At 42.8% G+C, this 25,362-nt stretch overlaps 1 protein-coding gene across 2 annotated transcripts in view; it reads right to left on the reverse strand.

Annotated features, from left to right (window-relative positions):
* Positions 1-25,362, reverse strand: part of Commd10 (COMM domain containing 10) — a 132,714-nt gene that overhangs the window by 98,873 nt on the left and 8,479 nt on the right. For both annotated transcript variants that reach the window (XM_057788859.1, XM_057788860.1), the window contains exon 4: positions 24,193-24,348. In XM_057788859.1, coding sequence (XP_057644842.1) covers positions 24,193-24,348 — 156 coding nt within the window. The remainder of the gene's footprint in view (positions 1-24,192; positions 24,349-25,362) is intronic.

Below are 25,362 nucleotides of genomic sequence, written 5' to 3' on the forward strand. Positions count from 1 at the left end.
AATTTGTAAATTAAAGACTATCCTACAAATAAATTTTATGTATATATCAAAAACACAAATGTCTAAAAAGAAAAACTAAAAGACAGAACTCCTTATATTGCTTGGAAGATGTTATTTTCAAGGTCTAAAACAAGCATTGGCGATACAAATATGAGCAAGAGCTGTTTCTCTCTGACTAGGTAAGAGTCTTATGGTACACTAATTAGTCCTCGGAGACCCATAACGAGAAGTGAATATAGCTGTCATCAATATTTTAATTACATGGAACATAACAAAATTTAGTGTAGAATTCTGCCTTATATTAACTAAGTTTTATTACCTCTGCTCAAAACAAAGCTCCGTCCTGTGTACACTCTACAGTTGTTCATTAAAAGACTCAGGAATTTGCTGTAGTACTTCTATTCTAGTTTAAAGCTCAGGGTCTGTATTAGCTTGTTTCCTGTGCTGTGGTGAAGACACTAAGACCACAAACAACCCGGGAAGGAAAGGGTTTATTTCAGCTGCATTACAGTTCCTGGTCCATTATCTAGGGACATCAGGGCAAGAAGTCGAGGTCGGATACTGGAGGCAGGAACTAAAGCAGAGGCCATGGGGGAGTGTGCTCCTTACTGGTTTGCTCTTCGTGACTTGTTCAGTCTGCCTACTCACACAACCTAGGAGCACCAGTCCAGGAGTAATTACCATATAAATCATAAATCAAGAAAATGGCTCAAAGATTTGCCTACAGGTCAATCTGATGGAGGCAGTTTCTCAACTGAGGTTCCCTCTTCCCATCTGACTCTAGTTTGTATCGAGTCGACAAAAACCTACCCCACACAGGGTCTTTGTATCTTCATGTCATGGGTTTAAATGCCAGCAAAATAATGGTAAACACTTGGAGAACAAACCAATAATATTTTTAAATGTGTTTGAAACTCATCCCTCCTACATATATTGCTCCTTACTTGGAAATGTTACTAATTAGTTGATAAATGACTTTCTTCTCTCTCCTCTGTCGATGTAAAAAGTTCAATGAAATATTAACTTATAATTACTCTACAAAATATAATTCTGAACGTGGTTCAAATTAACAAAACTAGCTATAATATTAACCCTATAAAGCCAAAAACTAATAACCATGTCTGGAGAGATGGCTCAGTCAGTGAAGCACCTGCCATGTAAGCATGGCAGTTAGATCCCCGACACCCGTGTAAAACACAGGGCATGAGCAGAGACAGGCAGAGCCCTGGAGCTCACTAGCCAGCAGGCCAGTCAACCAGTGAGCTATGGGCTCAGTGAAAGACCTTATCCCAAAACAGAAGATAAAGAGCAATAAGGGAAGACACCTGATCACCAAGTATCAGATTCTGGCCTTTACAGTTCTCTCTCTCTCTCCCTCCCTCCCCACTCCTTCCCTCTGTCTTTCTTCTTTCTCTCCCTCTTCTTTCTCTGGTAAACAAATAAGTTACCAGATACATTTTATAACAGTATTAATTTTTTTGGATGAGAGAAAAGCATACCACATAGCTAGCATGCAAAATAAGGCTGCACGGGCTATATTAATATCAAACAATGCACACTTCAAGCCAAAGGATGTACTTCAAGGTCATTTACTAAAAAGAAAACCCGTAGTAATAGGGAGCGATCACACAAGAGAGCACAACCTTCATGCTGGCTCAGAGGCTGTCTGAATCTCCTGATCCTTTTCTCAGTGAGGGAAAGGTGAAGATAAAAGGCAGGAATTGCGATTTTCCTGGGCCCAGATTTTAAAGAAATACCCACTATTTTCTTCAATACTAGTAATAGAACAAAAGAGAAATTGCTTGAAAAGGTACATAGTTTGGACATTCCTGATTCAGAAATCCAAACACCAAAAATGGTTCAAAATTTTTCAATCATAATGTGCCACACAAGTGCTTGGAATTTGGGGCCTTTCAAATGACACATTTCACACTGTGCATGCTCCACTGGTAAAGTGTAGCAAACAGCCCCAAATCTGAAGGTCATAAAGTCTGGAACACCTGTAGTCGCAAGCATTTTAGATGAGGGACACCTGACCCGGACTGACAAGTGTGGAGACTTTTCAGAGGACACTGGGCAAAGATAGTGCCACAAAGACTTAAGACAGCACAGCGAATTTCTTTAGGCACGTCTGGGGCAAATTACATGATATCGTCAGGGAGGCAGCAAAGAACACGTTTTCGGAGTGCAGGTATAATGTCTTCAGGCCGCTAAGGAAGAGGGCATTTTCCTGGTCTGTGTGGGCAGGTTCAGCATTTATTGACGTAATTTTCAACCAATCAGACCTATATTTAAAGCCCAAGGGCCCCTCTTCTCACCTCCCCACTACTGAGCAAATCAGCTAATCCCAGCCATCAGTTTCTTCGGTTTGGGTTAAAATTGAGGAAATCTAATTTAACCGCTGGACCGAGCTTTTGTGGGCAATGAGATATGTGTAAAAGTATGAGCAACACATCTGCCAAAGAAGATATTAAAAATAGATACCATAAAACAGATGATACCATAAAATAGATGACCCTATAAAACAGATACTAGATACTACTCTCCAGTCCTCCCGTTCAGGTCAAGATCACTGTCAATTATCTTACCATAACTCCCTTGAGTCTCCTTTCAGCCTTTCTAAGAACTTACGGACTTTAACTCCCGTCCACACCTGTCTGGCTGATTTCAGGACAGGTCCTCCCCATTTATTCAAAACAGTAATACATTTCTGTTCTCTTTTCGAAAACATTGTAGGTGGGAATTTTGTCCCTTCCTATGAATTTAATTCCGTGACTCAGTTCTGAAGGTAGCTTGGTAGCTTTTCATAGCTTGACTTCCCTTGCTGCCACTGTGGCAACATTCTCTGAGTCCCATACCACACAGTTAGCCATTCTCCTTCAGCCTGTGAGTGCAACGCTCATTTCTAGCATATAAGTTATTTCTCTTCTTCACAGACCTGCTTCTTTTGTTCTTAAAAAAAAAAAAAAAAAAACACACACACAGCTGTTTATTTTCAAGTCTGTTCTATCAATTTGTTTCAGATATTTCTTATTTAAAGCCAGAATTGATTTCACACATTCTAAATTCTATGGACAAGAATCTTAAGATTTATTTATTAATAAAATATTTTTATCAATTAAAAATATTTTAATGAATATTCTAAATGAATTAATGCTCCCTTTCAAGTTTTATGACTGTTTTTAAACATCACTATATGATATTTGCAACCAATGTATACATTACTCTTGATACACATAGAGTGTTCATAGGGGTATCACTTAAAAATCAGTAACTGGAAGAAATGTCAATATCTGGAAGTTAACCACATGCTTTTAAATAATGCCCAAGACCAAAAAAAAATATATTTGAAATAAAAGCAGAACCTACAGGAAAAAAATGGAAAATCAATCTTCAACAAAATCAAAGTGCTTGCTCCGCAGATGACCCCATTAAAACACAAGTTACACTATACAGCAGGGGTGAGCATGTGCAGACCACACGCCTGACAAAGAATTGGTACCTTAGATAAATGAGAAGCACCCAGACCATAGGGCACAACTTAAAATGTGGCCCTGAGCAATCATCAAAGAGGTTTTTCTTTTTTTCCAGGAAAGGGGCGTTGCATTGATCCACAACTAGACAAACTGCACAGAGTAAGTGACAATGAAGCCCCAGCCCCAGCTGGTGCATCTACAATGTAATCTGCACATCTACAGCTCAGGGAACACCACAGAGGAGGGAGCAGAAAGACCGTAAGAACCAGAGGACCAGGATGCCAGCTGTGAGAGAGCATCCTCTAATCATGGGGAAGATGAGGATGCTGCACCCATGACGTTTTAACAATATGGCTCTCTAAAGAAGACCCACATAACAACCACACGAGCTGACGTGACATGGAGGGGATGAGTTTTACAAGACGCTGTGTTGCTTTCTTTTGGTTGCTACAACACTGACCAAAGAAGACTTAAGGATGGAAGTTTATCTTGGCTTATAGTTCTGGAGGGAGTCAAACAGGCACAAGAAGCTGAGAGATCACATCTTCAACTGAAAACACGGAGCGGAGAGTGAACCTGAAGGCAGGCAAGCCTGGCCCCAGTGATGTGCTTTCTCCAGCAAGGCTCCAACTCCTAAAGGTTCCACAGCCTACCAACAGCACCAAACACCCAAATGTGAAAGCATACAGAAGACAAGCACCTAAACCACCACAGCCCCCGCCCCCAGACAAAGAGCTACAGGCAATAAACGGTTTAAACAGTTGCTGAGAGGAAAAATCCGTTTTCTCCAGGGATGATCCCAAGTGGGCAGTCTTAAGATACATACACATATTAGCAACACTGAACAGACTCAGTAGGTTTTGTGTATGTGTTTGTGCGTGTGTGTCTAGCAATAATACTTAAAAATGAGATCATGAATGTGGAGGGGGGGCTCTGGAGTAGGAAAGGGAGAGGAAGAAGTGGAAATGATATAAAAATAGTACTCGTAGATTTAAAAAAAATGTACTGCACATAAAGAGATATCTCAGGTCAGGCGAGAAGAGAAAGCAAATAAGCACAAGGAAGAATGCCGACCACCACTGTTTGGAACAATGTGAGACTTCGCCACATGCCTTCTAGAGCAGCCCAAATAAATGTGTCAATACAAGTGCTGCCAGATATACAGAAAATGTAGCTCTCCATACACTGCTGGTAGGAGTGCAAACAATGTAGCCACTGCATAACCAGTTATCATATGATAACCCAGTTATCATATGATTTAATAATCACATGATAAAAACTTGAGTTCACACAAAAAAACTACACACAAATGTTACTCTGTAATAAATCCAAACTGGAAATAGCTAAGATATCTTTCAAGAATTGAATGTTTAAACTACCCATAACATGGCAATTAAAAAGAAATGACATGCCAAGAGCCACTGAGACAAATCTCCAAACAGCTAGTTATAAGCCAGGAGTCAGCCCCGAAGATTACTGCACAACCCCACTCACATGCCATGCGGGAAATAACAAGAAAGCACGGGAGGACAACAGATCTGCGGTTGTCTGAGGTGCACAAAATGGGCACGGGGAGAAACTCCAAGAAGAATATTGTAACCTCAGTTTCCTCAAAACCACAGGCAACATGAGAGAAACCTGTGACGGAGGCACGCTGTATCCTGACTGGTTGAATGCCACTGCCCTCGCTGTGATTGGGGAAGGTGTTACCAGTGGGGAAACTGGACTCTCTGAGAGCTCGTACACCCTGCCAGTAAATCTACACTCATGTCCCAAACCCAACTAGTGCCTCAAGGGAGCATACCAAGAAGAGGAAAATGAAGAACACAGAAATATATCGCTATTGTATGGAACACTTCCTACCTTCGTAACTACACTGTTCTTATGTATTTGATTAGTTAGTCAAGTCCCCTCCACACAGCTGCTGTCCTCGCCCAAGGCTTTTCCACAGTCTGTGTCCAGAAAGCACACGGTAAAAACGCTGCCTGGATTTTTCCCACACGGAGAAGGACTTCTGTTTTTCAATTAGATGTATGAGCTGCTCTGCAGGGTTATGGTTTCGAAGCTTTCTCATTACACAGCCTCATGATCAAGAAGGAAATGACATTGGGGAAGATTGATTTCTCAAGCTACACAAGGCCGTATTGATAAGTCCTCGACAATGTGGATTTGTGGAAAATCCGACACGGGTCAGAGTCACACCTTCTATTTAGATAAAAAAGCAGTGCCTAGTCTTCACAGCACACCGAGGGAAAGTACGGAGACCATTTCCCCAGGAAACACAAGTGTGCTGAAGGAAAACGGGTGAGCCCAGGATTTAAGGGTAGGTTTCCCTGGAACGCTACCCACACCGGAGCGCAATGCTGCTGCAGAGACAGTTACATGTAAGCTTCTGCAAGGGGTCAGGGAGAAGAGGGAAGAAATTTGGGGAAGGTCCTTACAATCCACTCAATAGAGTCATTTGTCAAATAGGCAAAGCTGTAAACTGCTGTCTGAGGGGGACAGTTTTATAGGGGACAGAGTTCAACTTATGAAATAGTAAGCAAAGGCTCTGGTCGCAAGTCTGAACAAAGCTCATGTCAGAATAATGTAGGAAATGATCATTACATTATCAAGTAATTCAAGGAACACAAGCCATTCCCTGCTTTGCATATAATAGATTCCTAATTACAAGGGTATATAAAACTAAAAAAAAAAAAAACAAACTAGATAAACAAAGGAATTAAGTTTTATCCTCATTTCCCTCAGAACCAAAAACCAACCAAACAACAACAACAAAAACATACTATGATTTTGTTAAAAATATTTTCTGGACCTTTGAGTTGTGACTCTTCTCCTTCTTGTATCCCTATTATTCTTAGGTTTGGTCTTTTTATTGTGTCCCATATTTCCTGAATGTTTTGCGACGAACTCAACAAGGCCAGCTGGCCTGGGTCTGAAAAAGCATGGGATAAAACCGGACTTGCTGAACATAATGGACAATGAGGACTACTGAAAACTCAAGAACAATGGCAATGGGTTTTTGATCCTACTGCACGTACTGGCTTTGTGGGAGCCTAGGCAGTTTGGATGCTCACCTTACTAGACCTGGATGGAGATGGGTGGTCCTTGGACTTCCCACAGGGCAGGGAACCCGGATTACTCTTAGGGATGATGAGGGAGGGGGACTTGATGAGGGAGGGAAATGGGAGGTGGTGGCAGGGAGAAGGCAGAAATCTTTAATAAATAAATAAACAATAAAAAAAACATACTATGGCATTAGACAAATCTGTACTGTCTAGCATTTTATATGTTTTTTTCTTATTTCATCTTACAGGTTATGGTCATCCTTAGGGGAAACCAAGGAAGAAATCAAGGCAAGAACTTGCAGCAGAAAGCGTGGAAGAACACTGCTTCTTGGCCTGCTCCCTCTGACTTGCTCGGCTATCTTCTTACAGCTCAGGACTCCCTGCCCAGGGATAGCATCATCCACAGTGAACTGGGCCGTCCTACATCTATTAGCAATTAAGAAAATGCCCCCACAGACATGGTCATAGGTGTGGTGGCATTTCATTTGTATTTTAACAAATAAAGCTTGCCTGAAGATCAGAGAGTAAAATAGCCCCCACTGGTCAGCCTTACAGACCAGACAGTGGTAACTTTAATCCCAGTAGCCACAGTAGTTGCCATAGAAACCGAGTGGTGCATGCCTTTAATCCCAGCCCTAGATGGGGATTATAAAATGGGAGCGAACAGCTCTCAAACACAGTCTCACTCTGAGATTCCCAGAGGCTGGATCGCCATTTCGGACTGAGGTGGGGATAAGAGTCAGTGACCGGTTGTTTTGCTTTTTGGATTTCAGGTGAACTCTAATTTCTCTCTCTGAGTTTTTATTAATTGTGTTTCACATAGGCCAATCCAATGGAGACGGTTCCTTGGTTGAGGTTCCTCTTATAAGGTGACACCAAGTTTATGTCAAATTGACAGTAAAAGCTGACAATGACAATTATCTAAATATTTATGAATCTTAAGCAACAAGCCTTACAATTTGAGGGGAAACCTGGTTTTGTCGGGACAGTAACGATTCCTACCTCTGAGTGGAATATATGAAAATATATTCTTATGAAAATATCTGTAAAAGTGCACTTTCACCTTAGCTTTCTATCCGTTTTTAAATAGCCGTGGAAATGATGAATCGGCCATAGCTGCAGTAGAAAGCTGGTGATGCTCTCAACACGCTTGCCTGAACGCCACGAAGCACAGGAGGTCACATTTCAAAATGCCAACGAGTCGGCTGGTAACGGGATTCTGCATTCTGCACACTGTGAGAACTGTCGCAGGACTGATGGCAAGCATGTGGAAAACAAATGTCGGTAAATAAGTCAGCAGCCATCTGTGCGAATAAACTCACAGTGACAGCCACCTCCTTTCACCTTCGGGGAAAAGATGGGATGTGATGAAGGTGGACTCTATCCACTAGGTGAATGGAGAGGGGGTTAACAGAGAGACAGATACCAAGAAAGACATGCAGACACAGAGAGAGAAAACAAACAAACAAACAAAACAAAAAACCTAAGCACACATTATAAAGCTGACATTCACTCCAGAGACAACGAAACCAAGCCACTGTAAAGTAAAATTGGTTTAAAACCACAGGCCTATGACAGATTCCCTGAACATGCCTCACAGCTCAGAGATCCCCTTAACCTGGTCTCAGCTGTAAGAAACAACACTGTTCAGAGACACAGTCACGTATGATACAGATACACAGATGTGTAGATACTCCCCAGCGGACACTACACGGCTCCAAATCATTCCCCATTGCTGGATGCTGCAACTCAGCCATTATCTCAGCATCGTAACTGCTCTAAGAACAGATTCAACAAGCCTTCCGTAATGACACACTATGCTCTAGGTACCACTGCAAGCTTGCAGCTTAATACTAAAGCAAAACAAAACAGCAACAACAACAAAACAGAAATACCTACTCCCTAAGGCTAACATTCAAGTGCATAAAGATCCACTGATGATTAATAAGTAAGCAATACTGCATGGTTCTGAGAGACAGCAATAGAATAAAAAACAAGGTCAGGTTAGAAATGGCAGACAAGAGTTTAATGTTAAGTGACTTAGCCAGGAAAACAATCTGAGACTATACAAGCCTGAAGATGTGAGTTCAGTGTTAGGAGCCTAGGTAAAAAGCCCAGTATGGTGGTACCCATCAGTAATCCCAGCACTGCTACAGCGAAATGAAAGGTAGAGACCCACAAGATCACAAGACGGGAAGTGGCGACGGGAGAACAGGCAGCTCTTGGATGTATGTATGGAACAGCAGAAACAAGAGAACTTTGGACTAAAAATCTCAAGGGGCCATTCTTCTGGGAACTTGAAAGACAAGAATGTATACCATGAAGGCCTGGTCTCTGAGGACTCCACTAGGGACTGTGTTAGGGCATTTGTGTGATATTCTAGCAAAGAATCTAGCTGCGTCCTGACCTGTCCTGAAAATCTGAGTGAGGTTAAGTTTCAAGGTAATGAACTAATTCGTTTGATAGGAGAAAACTGAGGCTAGGGTAGCCCACAGGTAGTGGCATAGTTAGTGTTAACTGCCCTCACCAGGTCTGTAGTGAGATATGAATGAGAAGCTTGGTGAAGAAAGGTCTGGAGTATTTGCAGTAGTTACGGAGACTAGCGTCAGGGAAGAGTAACCTGGCATTTTACACCAGGACACTCATAGAAGGCTCCATCTTGTGGAAATGCAGGTCATTTGAAAGAGAAAACCCAGAATGCTCCGGAACTTTGGTCATTCTTAAAAGCCTCTTTCTTGTTTATTTGTTTACTTACTTATTTAAAAAAGTCTTGCTATATGGTTCCCAGATTTGTCTAGAACTGACTAATGCAGCCCAAGCTGCCCCTGAACTCAGGGTGGTCTCCCTAAAGTGACTGTCTACAACTACAGAGCATACAGTGCAAATCTCTGGGGGGACAACCCATTGACAGTCCTTAGAGGACAGATGGAACACGCTGCCTTCTGCAAAAGTCCAAAAATAAAGGGACCAAATGAGTGATCTACTTTCAGTACTCTGTGCTTTCCATGTTACCAAATCATCAAGTCTTGAGAGGTAGAGATGTTTATTATAAATACCACAACTTAGGGATATGTGCTAACTGTACCCTCACTTAAGGATATGCCCTAACAACATCTTCACTTAGGGATATGTCCTAACAATATACTCACTTAGGAATATGTGCTAACTATACCCTCACTTAGGGATATGCGCTAACTATACCCTCACTTAGGGACATGCCCTAACTATACCCACACTTAGGGATATGCCCTAACCATACATTCAAGTTTAGATGCAAGAGTCAGCATGGTCTCACTTTCAGGGTAACAAAAAATCTTATACTTCTTGACGTACAAATTTATATTTTAAAAAAATCTACCATGAGACTTCTCTCCAAATTCAAATTTAAGATGTTGATAAGACACATCAATGACTTTCAAATTGCTACTGTTCCCTGTCCAAAATATATGAACAGCACAAGTTTGAGGACAGAGAAATGTCATTCAACTAATGATCTCAAAATTGGCAGCACTGAAAACACTACATCAGCTGTATTTAGCAAGTGCACATCTTGGAGCGCGATGATGTAATTGGGGTAATCTTGCTAACAGTACAGTCCTTTGGCATTAGCAAAATCTTTATTCAATTTGTTAATGGTTCTGGTCTCAGCCAATTACTTAGGAGAGAACACACTTCTGTTTTGAATAAGACTGATTAAGGGTCTCTTAGATTAAAACGCTTTAAATTGACTGCTGTATCAACAGCTAAATCCATCACTCTTTGTTCCCTAGTAGAATTCCCATGTGTTTCAAGCTAAAGCAACTCTTCTATATGCTCCCTTTTAAAGGCAGAAATTTAAATGTCTGGAATCTAGGATTCTAAGATGACGCAAGGGCCATAACAAAAACGAACCACATACACAAAAAAAAACTTAAAGTACAACAAAACAATTAAAGTGAAAAAATATCAGGAAACAAAAAATACAGTTCACATCTCTTCCCTAAACTGTTCTTTTCTAACCAATAAGTGGAAATATCTCTCTTTATAAGAAAAGCAAACAGACTGAACTTCAAACTAGCACAATTTGTGAGTCAAGGATATTGGTCATTTAACAACTATTTCTGGAGAACCTGCGGTCTCCCAAAGGTGACGGAAACAGTGAAGCAACGGCAATGACCAAGCGACAAACGGTTCTGTTCTGTGGAGTTACTATTATAGGACAGAAGCAAGCAATTTAAAAATATAAAGTAAAGTACCATGTCTAAAATGAGATAAGCATCAAAAGCAGCCTCTTCCAATTAGGACGGTCTAAGATAAATGTCACCTTTAAACATAGATCTGAAGATGGTAAAGGAGCCAGCCATATGGACATCCAGGAGAAGAGCCTCTGAGGCAAAGAGATCAGAGGGACTCAGAGTGAGCCAGGTGGGAGATATTAGGCAGTGAAGGTCAACAAGACGACAGTGGGCTGAGGGGGCACCACGGGTCACATACGCAACTCTAAGAACTGAATTCTATCAGAAGCAACACAGAAGCCATTCATGGACTTGTAGCAGAAAGGAAGCAGAATAAAGCAGAGTTTAAAACAGTCACTATTGGTGTCCTGAGACAGAGAAATAGTTCTTGTTACATTAAGATTCTTAAAGACAAGAGTTTTAAGGCAAAGAAAAATGGGTAGCAGCAGGAAGAAACCAAGGGGAATTTTTCTTAAAGAAAACAAAAGGACTCTGACTGTTGGAAGGGAACCATTTAGTAAAGAAATTTACATGTTTCTGGCTTTTCCTAATCATTGTAGTGTGGAGTGGCTAAATCTCTAACAGAAAGCTTCAGGGTTTTGCCTTACGGTGATCAGTGATCCCATTCAAGAGAAACAGAAACATACATCCATAAAAGGACTTGTTAGGTAACTGAAGTTACCCTACACCCAGGATGATGCTCATCCCAGAAGCCGTAGGCTGCCAATAAAAAGCCCAAGGCCAGGTGTAGGTCACCTCCCCTCAAGTTGTTGGTCAGAACACGGCAGAAACAATACTGGCCATTGGCACTGCTCTTGACTTCCCACAAAAACTTGACAGTAAGACCCTATTGCTTAAGACAGCACATTCATTGTTCACAGGACATGGAAAAATAAAATTAGTACTGACCAGGAAGATTCGTCCCTGCTAGCTGGGGGAGAAAAAGACACCAACAGTCTAACCTGTTGGTGACCTCTGTGAACTGCAATAGTGACCAGTATGACAAGATATGCCCATGACGGCAATTGTAGCATGAACATTATGGGAGTAGCCAACCACTTTCTAATGGATTTAACGCTGTCTACACAAAACCAAACACGTCTAGTACTGTAAATCTGGCCAAGAACCCATGAGTGAGGAGCTCACAGGCCCCACAGGTGAAGCTACCAAGATTATTCTCCCAAATGGGCAATGCAACAACTGCTCTCTAGACTCTTATCTTCTACTGACAGATCAGAGAAGTCTCTCTGAGCAGCAGCAGTGGCGAATGCAGAAGCTCACGGGTGATCAGACTGCAGAGGATAAGTATCAGTGGTATACTCAGTTACAAATGGGACATCTATCTCACATCCCGTCTAAAGCCCAGGACCATCAGAGAGGAGGAGGCAGAAAGATGTCAGGAAGGACTGGAGTAACAGTGTCTTCTAAGTATAATGGCATTTATATGCTGACAAACTCGCAGCAGCTGTGGTCGCCTGAAGATCAAGCCAGCCACATCAAAGTACAGCTTAGGAAGAGGTTCACAAGCCCCACCCTCACCTAGGAGCTGTGGGCAGATGATGGCCCCTAGATGAGAATCACTTTTCTTTAAAGGTATGACATCTATAGGTCAACCATGATCCAGTGAACAGCCCCACATTAATGAGTAGATGAGCAGCACAAAATGGACTTAATGGATCATTTAAAAAAACAAAACAAAAAGGCACAAGATTGAGAACAGAGGGTGGATATCAGAGGAGTTAGGAGACTAGAGAAAAAATATGATCAAAATATATAAAATTATCAAAGAATAGAGAAGATATGAGAAAGGGGAAGGCAAGGAAGGAAAGAAAGAGGAGGGAAAAAATTGAACTAACTTTCTGGAAAGTACATTTGGCCAAACTGCCAAAATAAAAGGTTTTTAGGGGAAAGTGAAAAACCTATCATCAGGATTTAGGGGGGGAAATGGGAAACCTAAAGAGGTGAAGCTTCCTCGCTATTCAGATGAATATTTTAAAAAATTAAAGAATAAAAACACTCTTTAAAGTAGGAGTTGTCCACAAACATTCTCAGCAGAGTTACTCTAAACAACACATACACAGAAACTTGACTGCCCAAACAGCTGCAATAGAGACAAATTGTGACTTTCGATCAGTGGACTATGACTGTAATAGTCTGTCCTGTCCCTTTAAGAGACAAGTGCCACCCACTCTCCCCACCCCACCCCACCCTGTCCACTGCTGAGGCAGGCATATCTTCCTTCTGCTTCTGACCTGAGCTTTCTTCCTTTCTGTTTCTCTCAAAGAGGCAGCTTCTACGTCACTCCCTTCTCCCCACATCTCCTCTTCCCCCACCTATTTCTCTTTCTCTGCCTCTCTCTTGCTCTTCACCCTTCTCCCCTCCTCCCCTTTTCCTTTCCCCTCCATAACACACTAAATAAATATCCAACCTCACTCCGCATGGCGTGCCCATCTGTCTCGGTCTCTCACCTGCCACGCAGCTCCCTGCCTAGGACCCACTGGTCCTCATGGCCCGCAGGCCGCTTGGGGACTCCCTGCCTGTGACCCGGCTGCCTTCGTGGCCCGCCGTGGTCTCAGGACCCACTACCCACTGCCTGCTGATGCTTGGGGACCTGAGGCGTGGTCCCATGGTCTGCTGCCTACTGCCACCAATCAGGGATCTGCAGTGGTTCTGCCACTGCAGCCACTCAGGGACCTGCAGCATTTTAATTTTACCATAACATTGGTGCCATCAGAACTGGTAGGCCTTCCTGCACCCCTGCAGGGACCAGAACCTGGAACCTGGTTTCTCTACAACAGCCCCACGTTCCATCTGCCTGAACGCCAACCTCTATGCACACCAGCAGCTTCGGTGATGAGCTTTCCCCTTCCAGCCCCCAACCACAGCCTTCATGGCTACAGTTGAGTCCTTCAGTCACATTAATCTCTAGTTGCTTTCCATAGCTAAAAACATGACCAGACAACCCAGGGTCGGTCCTCCCATGCTAGCACTGCACACACCGTACAGTGCATTCAGCTGGGGGCCCTCGGATTTTTCTTTCTCCTTTTTTCTTTTCTTTTCCTTTGAACTACTCCATGAGAGACCACTCCAGAGCAGCCTCTAAGCCTCTCTGGCTTCCGAGTCACCTGAACTGGAGCCAGTCAGGCTTTAACACCTGCCTGTAGAGCGAGGACGCTCTTCTACGGGCCCTGCGGTGTTTTCCGTGGATTTTCACATCTTCAGCTCTGGTATAAACCCGCACTTCACCAGTGTCCCGCCGGTTTCACTTTTCCTCAAACTGCCCCTGCCACCACTGTCGACAAGATTGGTCGGATCCACGAGACAACTGTTTTCAGTTGCAGCCTTTTGCTCCCCATCGCGGCCTGTGGCGTGGTGTCTCAACAATAGGGCGAATCACAGCTCTAGGTCCCTCTTCCATACAACATGTGACCGCTGCCATCTTAACTGAGAGCCAGGTCAGGTGACCAAGTTCTGCCATCTTTACTGACGTATTCCCTGCCTGATTCCGGGTGGTAACTCTGTTACATAGGTGGCCTTACCACCATTTTGAGTGAGGTCAGGTGACCTTACCATCATCCTAACTGAGGTCAGGTGACTTCACCACCATCTTAACTAAGAGCCAGGTCAAGTGACCAAGTCAAACTATCATTACTGAGGTATAACCTGCCTGATCCCCTGGTTTACTTATGTTTTTGTCTCTAAATTCCTCTTGCTGACTCTGTTGCATGTGTGTTTTGTGCAGTGGCATGCCTTTGATAGGGCCCACCAAGAGCATCCACTTCGCCCTATTCCTATTCACTCTGTGTGTATGTGTTCATACATAACTTAAATACACCTATGTTTACTGTTTAAATGTTATAATTGTTCATTGCATCTCATTTCAGACAACAAAAACAATAAGTCTCATGTGGTATGTACTTTTAAGTCTCTTATAAAAATACTTTTTGTTTAATCCAACCCTGCTTTAGTGGTTGAGAGCCAGTACAGTCAAGCTTGGGCCCTGCTTTCCAGGCAAATTCTATACTTTAGATGTACCTGATAGATAGACCTCAACTGCTCAGAGATCTGGGGAATATGACATTTAAATATTTAATTATTAAAAACTTTTTATAACAAAAAGAGACAGGTTGGCTCCTAGCAGCAGCACTCTATTTCCTCTAAAGAAGACAGAAGACAAATGGGCACAGAACAACATCCATCTGCAATTTGTTTCAACTGCCAAGTGCTGACCACTGGGCAAAATTGCCTTTCATCTAAACTAAAGATCACCAGACAGTGGAAAGAATAGCTAGAATTGACAGCGTTGCTGCTCAGGTCAAGGTAGACTTGCCTTCCTATAGATTTCTTAGCCCACAGGATCTTCTGGAGCCTGGCAGGCCCTGAGCTAAACAGCAAAAGAAAAATATGTACCTCAGAGACCATGGAGGACCTGAGGTGTAACTCTAGGGTCCTCCATGTAAGTTCTCTGTCATTTTTTAATAACTCGAGTAAAATATTATCCTTCTTAAAGATCTCTGATGCAGTTTGACAGCTGAGAGGTTTTGTCAGTTTAAAAGGACAACCTCACCAAATAAATTTCAGTAAAATACAAATACAAGTTATTAAGGTGTATACCTGCAAGTTATAAAGGTGTGAGGATATATACAAGTTATCAAATTTCTCTCTCATGCTGCCTTTCATAGTCTTAAAGATACCTTTCATTATGTAAAAAATATCTGTCACAGTCATTCTGATATAAATATGCTGCTGTCTAAGACTTATATTTTCACAAACCCAAAGAACTGTTGTGAGTTCCTGGGAGATGAATACATCCCCTCTCAATTCCCTGGTTCTAAAACTTCTTTTTCCTAAACTTAACTTTGTCCTCTGTTCTGCCAATACCTTTAACAGGTGTAAGAGACACCAGACATTTCCATACCACAAACACCAGACAGGAACAAAGAGACCAGCTACCCCAGGATGTGACCAGCACCTAGCTTTCTCAGGTTCCCCCCATGACACCACAAATAAGCAGGAAGCAGTCTTGAGAATCTGTTGTGCCTAACCTCCCGTCTTTTTATCACGAAAAAGAGATGGGAAGTAATGGTCTGTCCTGTCCCTTTAAGAGACAAGCCCCGCCCACCAACCCTCCATCCACTGCCGAGTCAGGCAGATCTTTCTGCTTCCTGCCTGAGTCTTTCCTTTCTGTCTCTCCCCCGAAAAGGTAGCTTCTGCCTCGCTCCCTTCTCCAAACTTCTCCCCTTTCCCCCTTCTCTTTGTTTTTCTCTCTCTCTCTGCTCTTCTCCCTTCTCCCCCCTTTTCCTTTCCCCTAAAAAACTCACTAAATAAATACCCACTTCCTCTGCATGGCATGCCTACCTGTCTCGGTGACCCACCATGCCGTGGCTGCCTGGCCTACAGAGAAGCCGTGGCTGCCTGCACACAGCCTACAGAGATGCCGTGGTTGCCTGCACATGGCCTACAGAGATGCCATGGCTGCCTGCACACGGCCTACAGAGATGCCGTGGCTGTTTGCACAAGGCCTACAGAGATGCCGTGGCTGCCTGAACGAGGTCTACAGAGAAGCCGTGGCTGCCTGCACAAGGCCTACAGAGATGCTGTGGCTGCCTGTACGAGGCCAACAGAGAAGCCGTGGCTGCCTGCACATGGCCTACAGAGACGCTCTGGCTGCCTGCACGAGGCCTATAGCGAAGCCGTGGCTAACTGCACACAGCCTACAGAGACGCCGTGGCTGCCTGCACACAGTCTACAGAGATGCCATGGCTGCCTACATGAGGCCTACAGAGAAGCCGTGGCTGCCTGCACACAGCCTACAGAGAAGACATGGCTGCCTGCATGAGGCCTACAGAGATGCCGTGGCTGCCTGTACGAGGCCTACAGAGATGCCGTGGCTGCACAGAGATGTCACGGCTATCTGAACAAGACCTACAGAGAAGCCAGCCAGCAAAACTCCAGCATGGGTCAGGAAGTGGGTCACAAGGCCCTATCCCTAGCTGAGGAGCTGTTGGTAGCTGCTGATTGGTATAGGAAGAAGAGCCATTTTTCTGTGGGGATGTGGCCATTGGTCGGTTGCCTGTGGATGGCCCCATACCTATACAGGTGCAATAACTGGGCTCAGTATGAATTTTTGCTGTTGTTTTGTTTTTCCCAGAATTGAAGGACATTAAGTTGAAAGGAGACCGTATTGGGAGCAATCTCAGGGGACTAAGAGAGAGGAAAGAGGGTAGCTAAGAACAAAATGTGCGCTTGCGCTCTCTCTCTCTCTCTCTCTCTCTCTCTCTATATATATATATATATATATATATATATACATATATATATATATTTCTCAAAGAGTAAATAAAATTATTCTAAACAAAGACAGGTATTCAAAAATAAATGATTGGCTATCATGTTTAATGCAATAAACCTTGTAAAGGCTTAAAGGGAATTACTTGAATGTTTAGAAATATTATTGTCTGAGGGAGTAATATCTTGGCCATCCATTTTTAAGCACAGGTTCTGTAAGAATGCAGGCAATGAAATTCCGTCATGTAACAAAGTGACTGTACCTTGAGTAAGTCTGTGTGTAAACGGCGAGACAAACAACAGGAAGCTATGTTTACCAGGGGAAAATTACACTGAACACACCATAAGCATTCAAAACAGACATTTAGACTTAAAAACTCCCCAACATATAAGTGCCTCTGAAGACAAGAGATCAATGCACAAGCCACTCTAGGAGGGCTAATGGCGAGCCTGCCATACATTTTTCATTACCTTGCTTTTTAAAGGTATTTTCAAAACAAAATACAAAAACACAACTTAGGAACACTGCCTCAAAAAAAGTGTCAGAAACAAAAGTTATGATTTCCAAAAATACTTGACACAACAAGTTTTGGTTTTAATACAGCTCAAATGTAATAAGGGATTCTAAATAAAACCTGAATGAACAAAATTAAGAATAATGCTTATGTTCTGTGGTCTGTAATGTAGTGAATGCTATGCCCACACAGGCATTCTGACAAATGTCTGGAAGGCACTGCCGACAGTCAGCTCCGCCGGGGAAGAACCAAAGCCAGCTATGCAGCGGTAACATCTCAGACTCCAGAGATTAAGACTGTGCTTCTGAGAAGTGAAGAGACAAAACTGAAAATTCCTTCCAGTCAAGCATCAGAAAAAGTTATTATGAGGGTTTTTCAGGCCTCTCTCCAACTTATCAGAACTAAATAATAAAGACATAAAGAGGTGTTTCCCACTATGCCTTTCAACTACTGTTGAACTTCTCTGATGAGAGCACCAAAACACACAAGGGAAAAATACATTATGTGTCAAATGGTGCTAGAGACTGGCTCTGCATAAGAACACACAACCAAGCCCTTATATCATATGCAAACATTAATCTTAAACCAATTAGATACTGAAATACTCGGCATAATGAATGCTATAGAGGAAAAGGCCTTTGGCAATGTTCTGGCTGGTGGTTTTTAGGGTATGAAACGAAAAGCAAAGGCCACAGAAAAAAACAGCGAATGTGATTTGCTAAAGTCCTTGAATAGCGAGGTGCACTCAGAAGAAAAAGACATCCTACAAAACGGAAAAAGATCCACACACCATATTATCTGATAAGGGTTTAGTATTCAAAAAATAAGAGAATCCAAACAAAGATCAGCAAAAAAGCAATCTAGTTTTTCAAATGAGTAAAGCTGGGCTGGAATCATGACTCGCAGTGGAGAGCAGCTGCTGCTTTTCCAGAGGACCTGAGTCAGGTTTCCAACCCCCACATCAGGATGCTCACAACCACCTCTTGTGGCCCCTCAGGCATCAGTACTAAAGAGCATAGACACACACACAGATACACACACATACACACACACACAGATACACAGACACATACACACAGATACATAGAGACACACTGATACACACATATATACACATACACACACAGATACACAGACACACACACAAATACACAGATTCACACACAGACACACATACATACACACATAGATACACAGATATACACACAAACACACACACACAAATTTAAAAATAATAAAGTGCCCGAGCAGATAGTTTTCAGGCATGGCAAAGGTGCTTACTGTCACACATCAGGAACACAGCAGTCAAAGCCAGAGTAGAATGTCATCTCTGCATGTTAGTAAGGCTCTTATCAAGACGACAACAAGAGGGGCTGGAGAGGCAGTTCAGTGGTTAGGAGCAGTAGCTGTTCTTCCAGAGGACCCCAGTTGGATTCCCAGCACCCACAACTACTCCACTTCCAGGGGATCTGACACCCTCTTCTGGACTCCCAAGAGTACTAGACAAGCAAGTAGTGTACAGACATACAAGCAGGGAAAGCACCCATAAACATAAAATAAATGTTTTAAACTAAAAAAAAAAAAGCTGAGAAGGGTATAGACAGAAAGGGACCCCTGCAGGCTGTCAGCAGAAATGCAAATTGGTACATCTATTACTGAAAACACTGAAAACTGCCACTGATAGATTCTGGGAACTGAAATCACTGTGATCAACTGTGTAGCCATTACTGAACCCACTAACCTTGGACAGATCCAAGCTCGTGGTCACACAGACAGCCCTACTGAAACTCAAGGGCTCACATAACAAACTGATTAGGTATGGACATAAGGACAAGCTCTGTAAGAGGCAGGAGTGTCTGAGGGCAGTGGAGAGAGAGGAGAGGATGCGGCTAAAAGTGGTCACTATGCATTACATACGTATATGAAACTGTCAAAGACAAACTTAATTAAGGCAAAAAGACTGAAACTAGAACTACCATATGATTCAGGAAGCCCTGGCCAAGTCAATATCCAAAAGAAATGAAACTGGCATCTTGGAAAGACACAATAACAACCTAAGTGTCTGTCGACGGATGAATGAATAAGAAGTCGTGGCTATAGATTCACAATGGATTATCACCCTGTCATTTAAAAAACAAATAGCTTGGAAACTGAAGAGGAAACTCAGTGGTTTGGTGCATTGGACTTAAATGAAGGCTCAAACTCAACTGCAACTCATGTTCCAGGGGATCCAACACTCTCTTCTGGCCTCTGCTGGCATCAGGTACACACATGGTACACATACAAACACACGGGCAAAACACAATCAATTCTTTCCATTTTCTTCCAGTCTTCCAACTTTACTTTTTTAGAGACTGTTTTTTGCTACATTACTACACTCTCCTGGTGGTCACCAAACTCATGACTCCTCTCTTAGACTCCCAAGCTGCTGAGATAACAGACATGTGTCTCAATATCCAGCTCACGTTTCTTTTTTCTACTCTGAATATTTCATACGACAGCTTGTGACTCTCAAGCAGCATCTGAACTTACCATTCCCTGGGGAAGAGAAACGCTGTCTCCAGGGCAGCTGTCCAGGAGACACTGAGAACCACCTCCTGGCTAGAGCCTACAAACAGCCGAGCAGTGCAGACCCGTGCTAGATGCTGGGGAAGCAGCCCCTCAACACAGAGGGAGAACACAAGCGAGACCAGAAGAGTATGATGAAGGGGTTCCAAATGGAGATGTTTTAAACAAGACAGAATTTCAAGGAAACAAAATGAAAAACTGAAAATCTGCACAAGAGGCAGGAAAATAAAGAAATTGAAATAATAAAAAGCAGGGCAGAAACTCCGAGGACAAGGGAAAGAGTCATGAGGGAAAACTTGGAAACAACACGGAATGTTTCCTAGAGATCGAGAGGAAACATTTAGTGGAAGACAGCATTTTATCCCCAAAACTGTCAACCAAGTAAGACAAGAAACTAAGGAAAAGGAGGGCGAGGGGGAGGGGATGACTTGGGCTTGGTCGGTAAAGCGACTGCTCTGTGAACGTGAAGACTTGGGTTCATATCCCCAGCGCCCATGTGATTGGACTCTGGTATGACAGGAATAAGCTGATACAAATTCACTGGCCAGCCCCATCCCGGTCTAGCTGAATCAGCAAGCACTGGGTCCTGCAGAGAAATTCTGTCTCAAAAAACAAAGTGTGGGAAGGAGGAATTGAGGAAAATATCCAACGTGACCTCTGGTACTCACACACACACAGCCACATGCAAACACACACAGAGGCACACATGCAAACACACACACAGGCACACACAGGCACACATGCAAACACACACATACAGGCACACATGCAAACACACATACACAGGCACACATGCAAACACACACATACAGGCACACATGCAAACACACATACACAGGCACACATGCAAACACACACAGGCACACATGCAAACACACACATATACAGGCACACATGTAAACACATATGTAAACACACACAGGCACACACACATACACAGGCACACACACATACACAGGCACACATGCACACATATACAGGCACACATGCAAACACACACACATACACAGGCACACATGCAAACACACACATACACAGGCACACATGTAAACACACACACAGGCACACACACACACATACACAGGCACACATGCACACACACATGCACACACACATACACAGGTACACATGCACACACACATACACAGGCACACATGCACACACACATACACAGGCACACATGCAAACACACACAGGCACACACACACATACACAGGCACACATGCAAACAAACATTCACACACATCACATCACATAGATAAAAAGGGGGAGCTGGTGTGGAATTCCCCTCTGTATGCTGTGATTTCCATTGGTTAATAAAGAAACTGCTTTGAGCGCACGCCTTTAATCCCAGCACTCGGGAGGCCGAGGCAGGCGGATCTCTGTGAGTTCGAGACCAGCCTGGTCTACGGAGCTAGTTCCAGGACAGGCTCCAAAGCCACAGAGAAACCCTGTCTCGAAAAAAACCAAAAAAAAAAAAAAAACCAAAAAAAAAAAACTGCTTTGAGACTACAGCAGAGCAGGATAGAACAGAGCTAGGCAGAGAAAACTGAACTGAATTCTGGGAGAAAGAGGGCAGAGTTAGGCGAAGCCATGTAGACCTGCCAGAGACAGACACTGAAGCTTTACCATGTAAGCCATAGCCTAATGGCAATACACTGATAATGGAGATAGGTTAGTTTAGGATATGAGTTAGCCAAAAATACGTTTAAGCTATTGGCCAAATGTATTGCAAATAATATGGTTTCTGTGTGATTATTTCAGGGCTGAGGAGCTGGGAACAAAGAAGCAGCCTCCTACAACATGGAGCTGTATAGATTTGGGGGGAGAGGAAGTCTCGATTCATCAATATTGTAAATATCATAAAATGCATTTGAAAATAATTGAAAGACATTTATTTTTTTAAAGTTTCTATCCCTAATTAGTGAATTACCAAAGTCACAGGACAGGTCAATATAGATTGGAAAGTAAAGGCATACAGAGCTTGTTAGTAATCCTTGGGTTCAATCTCCACTGTCACAAAAACAGTATTTTTAAAGAGTTAATTGATTTCTATTTCCAGGATCTAATCATAAACAATGGAAACCAACATTTCAAAAATAGCATCATTTATAACAGCTTTAAAAACAAAAGAAAATACTGCCCTAAAAAAATAAAATATGCATAGGATCTGTGTTAAAAATAAAGAACACTGACAAAAGGAATAAAAAAGTTATTCCTCTACAAATTCACCATTAAGTCAAACACAATCCTGGTCGATACGTAGCAGGGCTGTTTGTAGAGACTGAAAGCTGATTTTTCAAATTTATATGTAAGAGCAAGAAACCAGAATACCCAAAAAAATATGAAAATGAGAACAAAGCCATTGGTCTCAGACTATTTTTTAATTGTGTGTGTGCACATACAAGTGCCACACATATGAAGGGGCCTGCGTAGGACTGCATAGGGATCTGATCCCAGGGAGCTAGAGTTACAGGTTTCTGTGAGCCACCCGACATGGGTCCTTTGAAAGGACAGCGAGTGTTCTTAACTGTGAGCAATCTCTCCTGCCCCACTTAGAGCCTCCACTAGCTTTTTGGGGGGGGCGGGGGCATATTGAGACAAGATCTCTTTCTATGTAGCCCTGGATGTCCTGGAACTCACCGTGTAGATCAGGCTGGCCTCAGTTTCACAGAGATCCCCCTGCCTCTGCCTCCTGAGTACTATGATTACAGGTGTGCACCACCACACTTGGCCCTCTGACAATAAAACTGCAGTAATTAAGACAGAGGGACATACTGACAAGGACAGACAAATAGAACAGAGGAATCCGAGAATTTAGAAAAAGACTTAGACAAATACACAAACTAATTTGACAGAGGGCAGAAGCAATTTGGAGACAAAAGGACAATGTCCGTAACACTACTGTGATAGTGCCGACACACCGCAGACATGAACCCTGATCTACGCCTGGACAGAAAGAAAGAGCTACAGACTGACAGAAACACTGTTCAATCACAGATGTCACAGAGATCTACAATTGGAACTTCAACTGGAATTCAAGTTCCAAGTGAAGGGAAGGCAGGCAAGCACCTCCATACGTTACAACTGAGAAAATGCATTTCTATGGGATGTATGCCTACATATAACAAGGTTTGTGCCTGGAATACAATGAGATCTGTATCTCTGTCTTTCCGAGTATGGAGTACAGTTAAGCAAAATATCCAGACACCTTACTACAGAATACATAAGCACGCCAAGTGCATAAAAAGCTACCAAAGCTGTGTTTTAAAAACACAAGACAGCACCATAAACCTAATGCAATGCTTTTAAGAAAAAGACAAACAGAAAAGCAACTGGCAGTACTGAGTGCTGAAAGAGTCTGGAATCGCTGATCCCAGTGCGTTCCTAGTGATGCAGAACAACGCTATTCCTTCACAGACGCTCCCGAACGGCAGAGCAGGAGCAGCTCCCAGCTCACCTCTGATGTACCATAAATAGGTGGGAAAAAATCTTTAGCAACATATCAGCAAATCCAACCAGCAGTACATTCAAAGGATGACACGTGAGGTTTACTGTAGGAGCACAAAACTGTTTCCACATCAGACGATTAATGCAATACAAAAGTATGAGTTGGAAAAGGTAAAGTCTGCCCGACGTGCCCACCTCTGTGAGGTTAGGCCTGAGGGGCACCTGTGACACCGCTAACTTTACAGCTCTCCCAGTGCTTGGTTTATGGGAGCTGACAGATGCTAAGTCAGCACCTACAGCACGCTAGGAGTTCTCTTCGGCACTAATGCAGATGCACAAAAGACAAGCAAGAATATGACTCAGTAAATGTCAAAAACAAGCCTCATGTGGGAAGGCAGGGAATCGCTGTCAGAGGGTAAAAGGAGACGATCTCATTCCTATTCTTAAATTATGGAGGCATATTTTATACTGCCAAAATTAATATGGCAACAAATATGCTAATATGTAGAAAAACTTAAACAGGAATATTTGACTTCACTTTCTGCCCTACTTTACCTCTTAAGACTAGCTGTTATAATTTTTTTTTTTTTTTTTTTGACAGAATGCTCTGTACCTTGTGAGGACCCAGAATCCTCTGCCTGAACTTCTCAACCGTTTCTGGACCCATAGTCGACCAAGCGTTGGCAAAGGCGTCTGCTTTGTCTTGTGTAAGATGGATATTCTCCAGTTGCTGCAGAAGTGCTGCTGGTTTCAAGTTGTGGTACACTGCCTGTCAAAGAGGAGGAGGTACAGACATCCTCAGGCTCATGCAAAGACCTTGAGCGGTTAGCAACACAGAAGTATTTAAAACAAATTAAATATTCCGTGTGTGTGTGTGTATGTGTGTGTGTGTGTGTGTGTGTGTATGTGTGTGTGTGTGTATGCACATGCATAAGTTCACAGCCTGTGGCAGCAAAAGGCACTGGATCACTGGAGCTGGAGCTATGGTGCAAAGGCTGGAAACTGAATTTGGGTCCCTGCAAAAGCAGTAAGTGCTCTTACCTGCTGAGCCATCTATCCAGTCCCCCGCACTAAAACAGTTTAAATCAAATAGACTCCATGGCCATCTTGCAGGCATTTTCAACAGTTCTATTAATAACAATATACAAAACAAGAGCTAAAAAATCATAGTTAATAAACCTAACTTGCTCAGGCTAAATGTTTCGTTTTACTTGTGGTTAAATAATACTAAAATTACTTAGTAAAGTTTATTTCATTTATTTCACATAATTAAAGTTGACAATGGTCTCTGCAAACCGACTTCTCCCAAGGAGACCTCAAAACTACCTTTTTCTACCAACCAAAGTTTCAGATAACAAAAGGAAATTCTAAAATAACTCCAACAATACCTGTCCTGTTCCTACATTAACTGAGGACAACTTTCCCACAAACCCCACCCTGTGATGTTCTGTTTATCCGCCTTTTTTTCTACTGAAGGCTCACCAGAGCTTAAGAACCAGTTGCCATTATGATCCACGCTCAGGTTTGAATATGAAGTGTCCCTCACAGGTTCAGGTGCCGGAGCACTTGGTGTCAGCTAACGGCATTCTCTTTGGAAGACACAGAACCTTTTAACAGGTGCTCTCATTATCCCAGCCACAAGGGGCTCCCACCTCGATGATTTCCCAAATGGATTATATTCCCTGAAACACCATCAACCAAAATAAATCTTCAGATATCTAACAAACAGGAGAGAAGGTAGTATAAGGAGTGGGGCTATTACTGTGATAAGCCTGACCGTGGG

The sequence above is a fragment of the Chionomys nivalis genome, chromosome 14 (assembly GCF_950005125.1).
Source record: "Chionomys nivalis chromosome 14, mChiNiv1.1, whole genome shotgun sequence".
NCBI classification, from domain to species: domain Eukaryota; kingdom Metazoa; phylum Chordata; class Mammalia; order Rodentia; family Cricetidae; genus Chionomys; species Chionomys nivalis.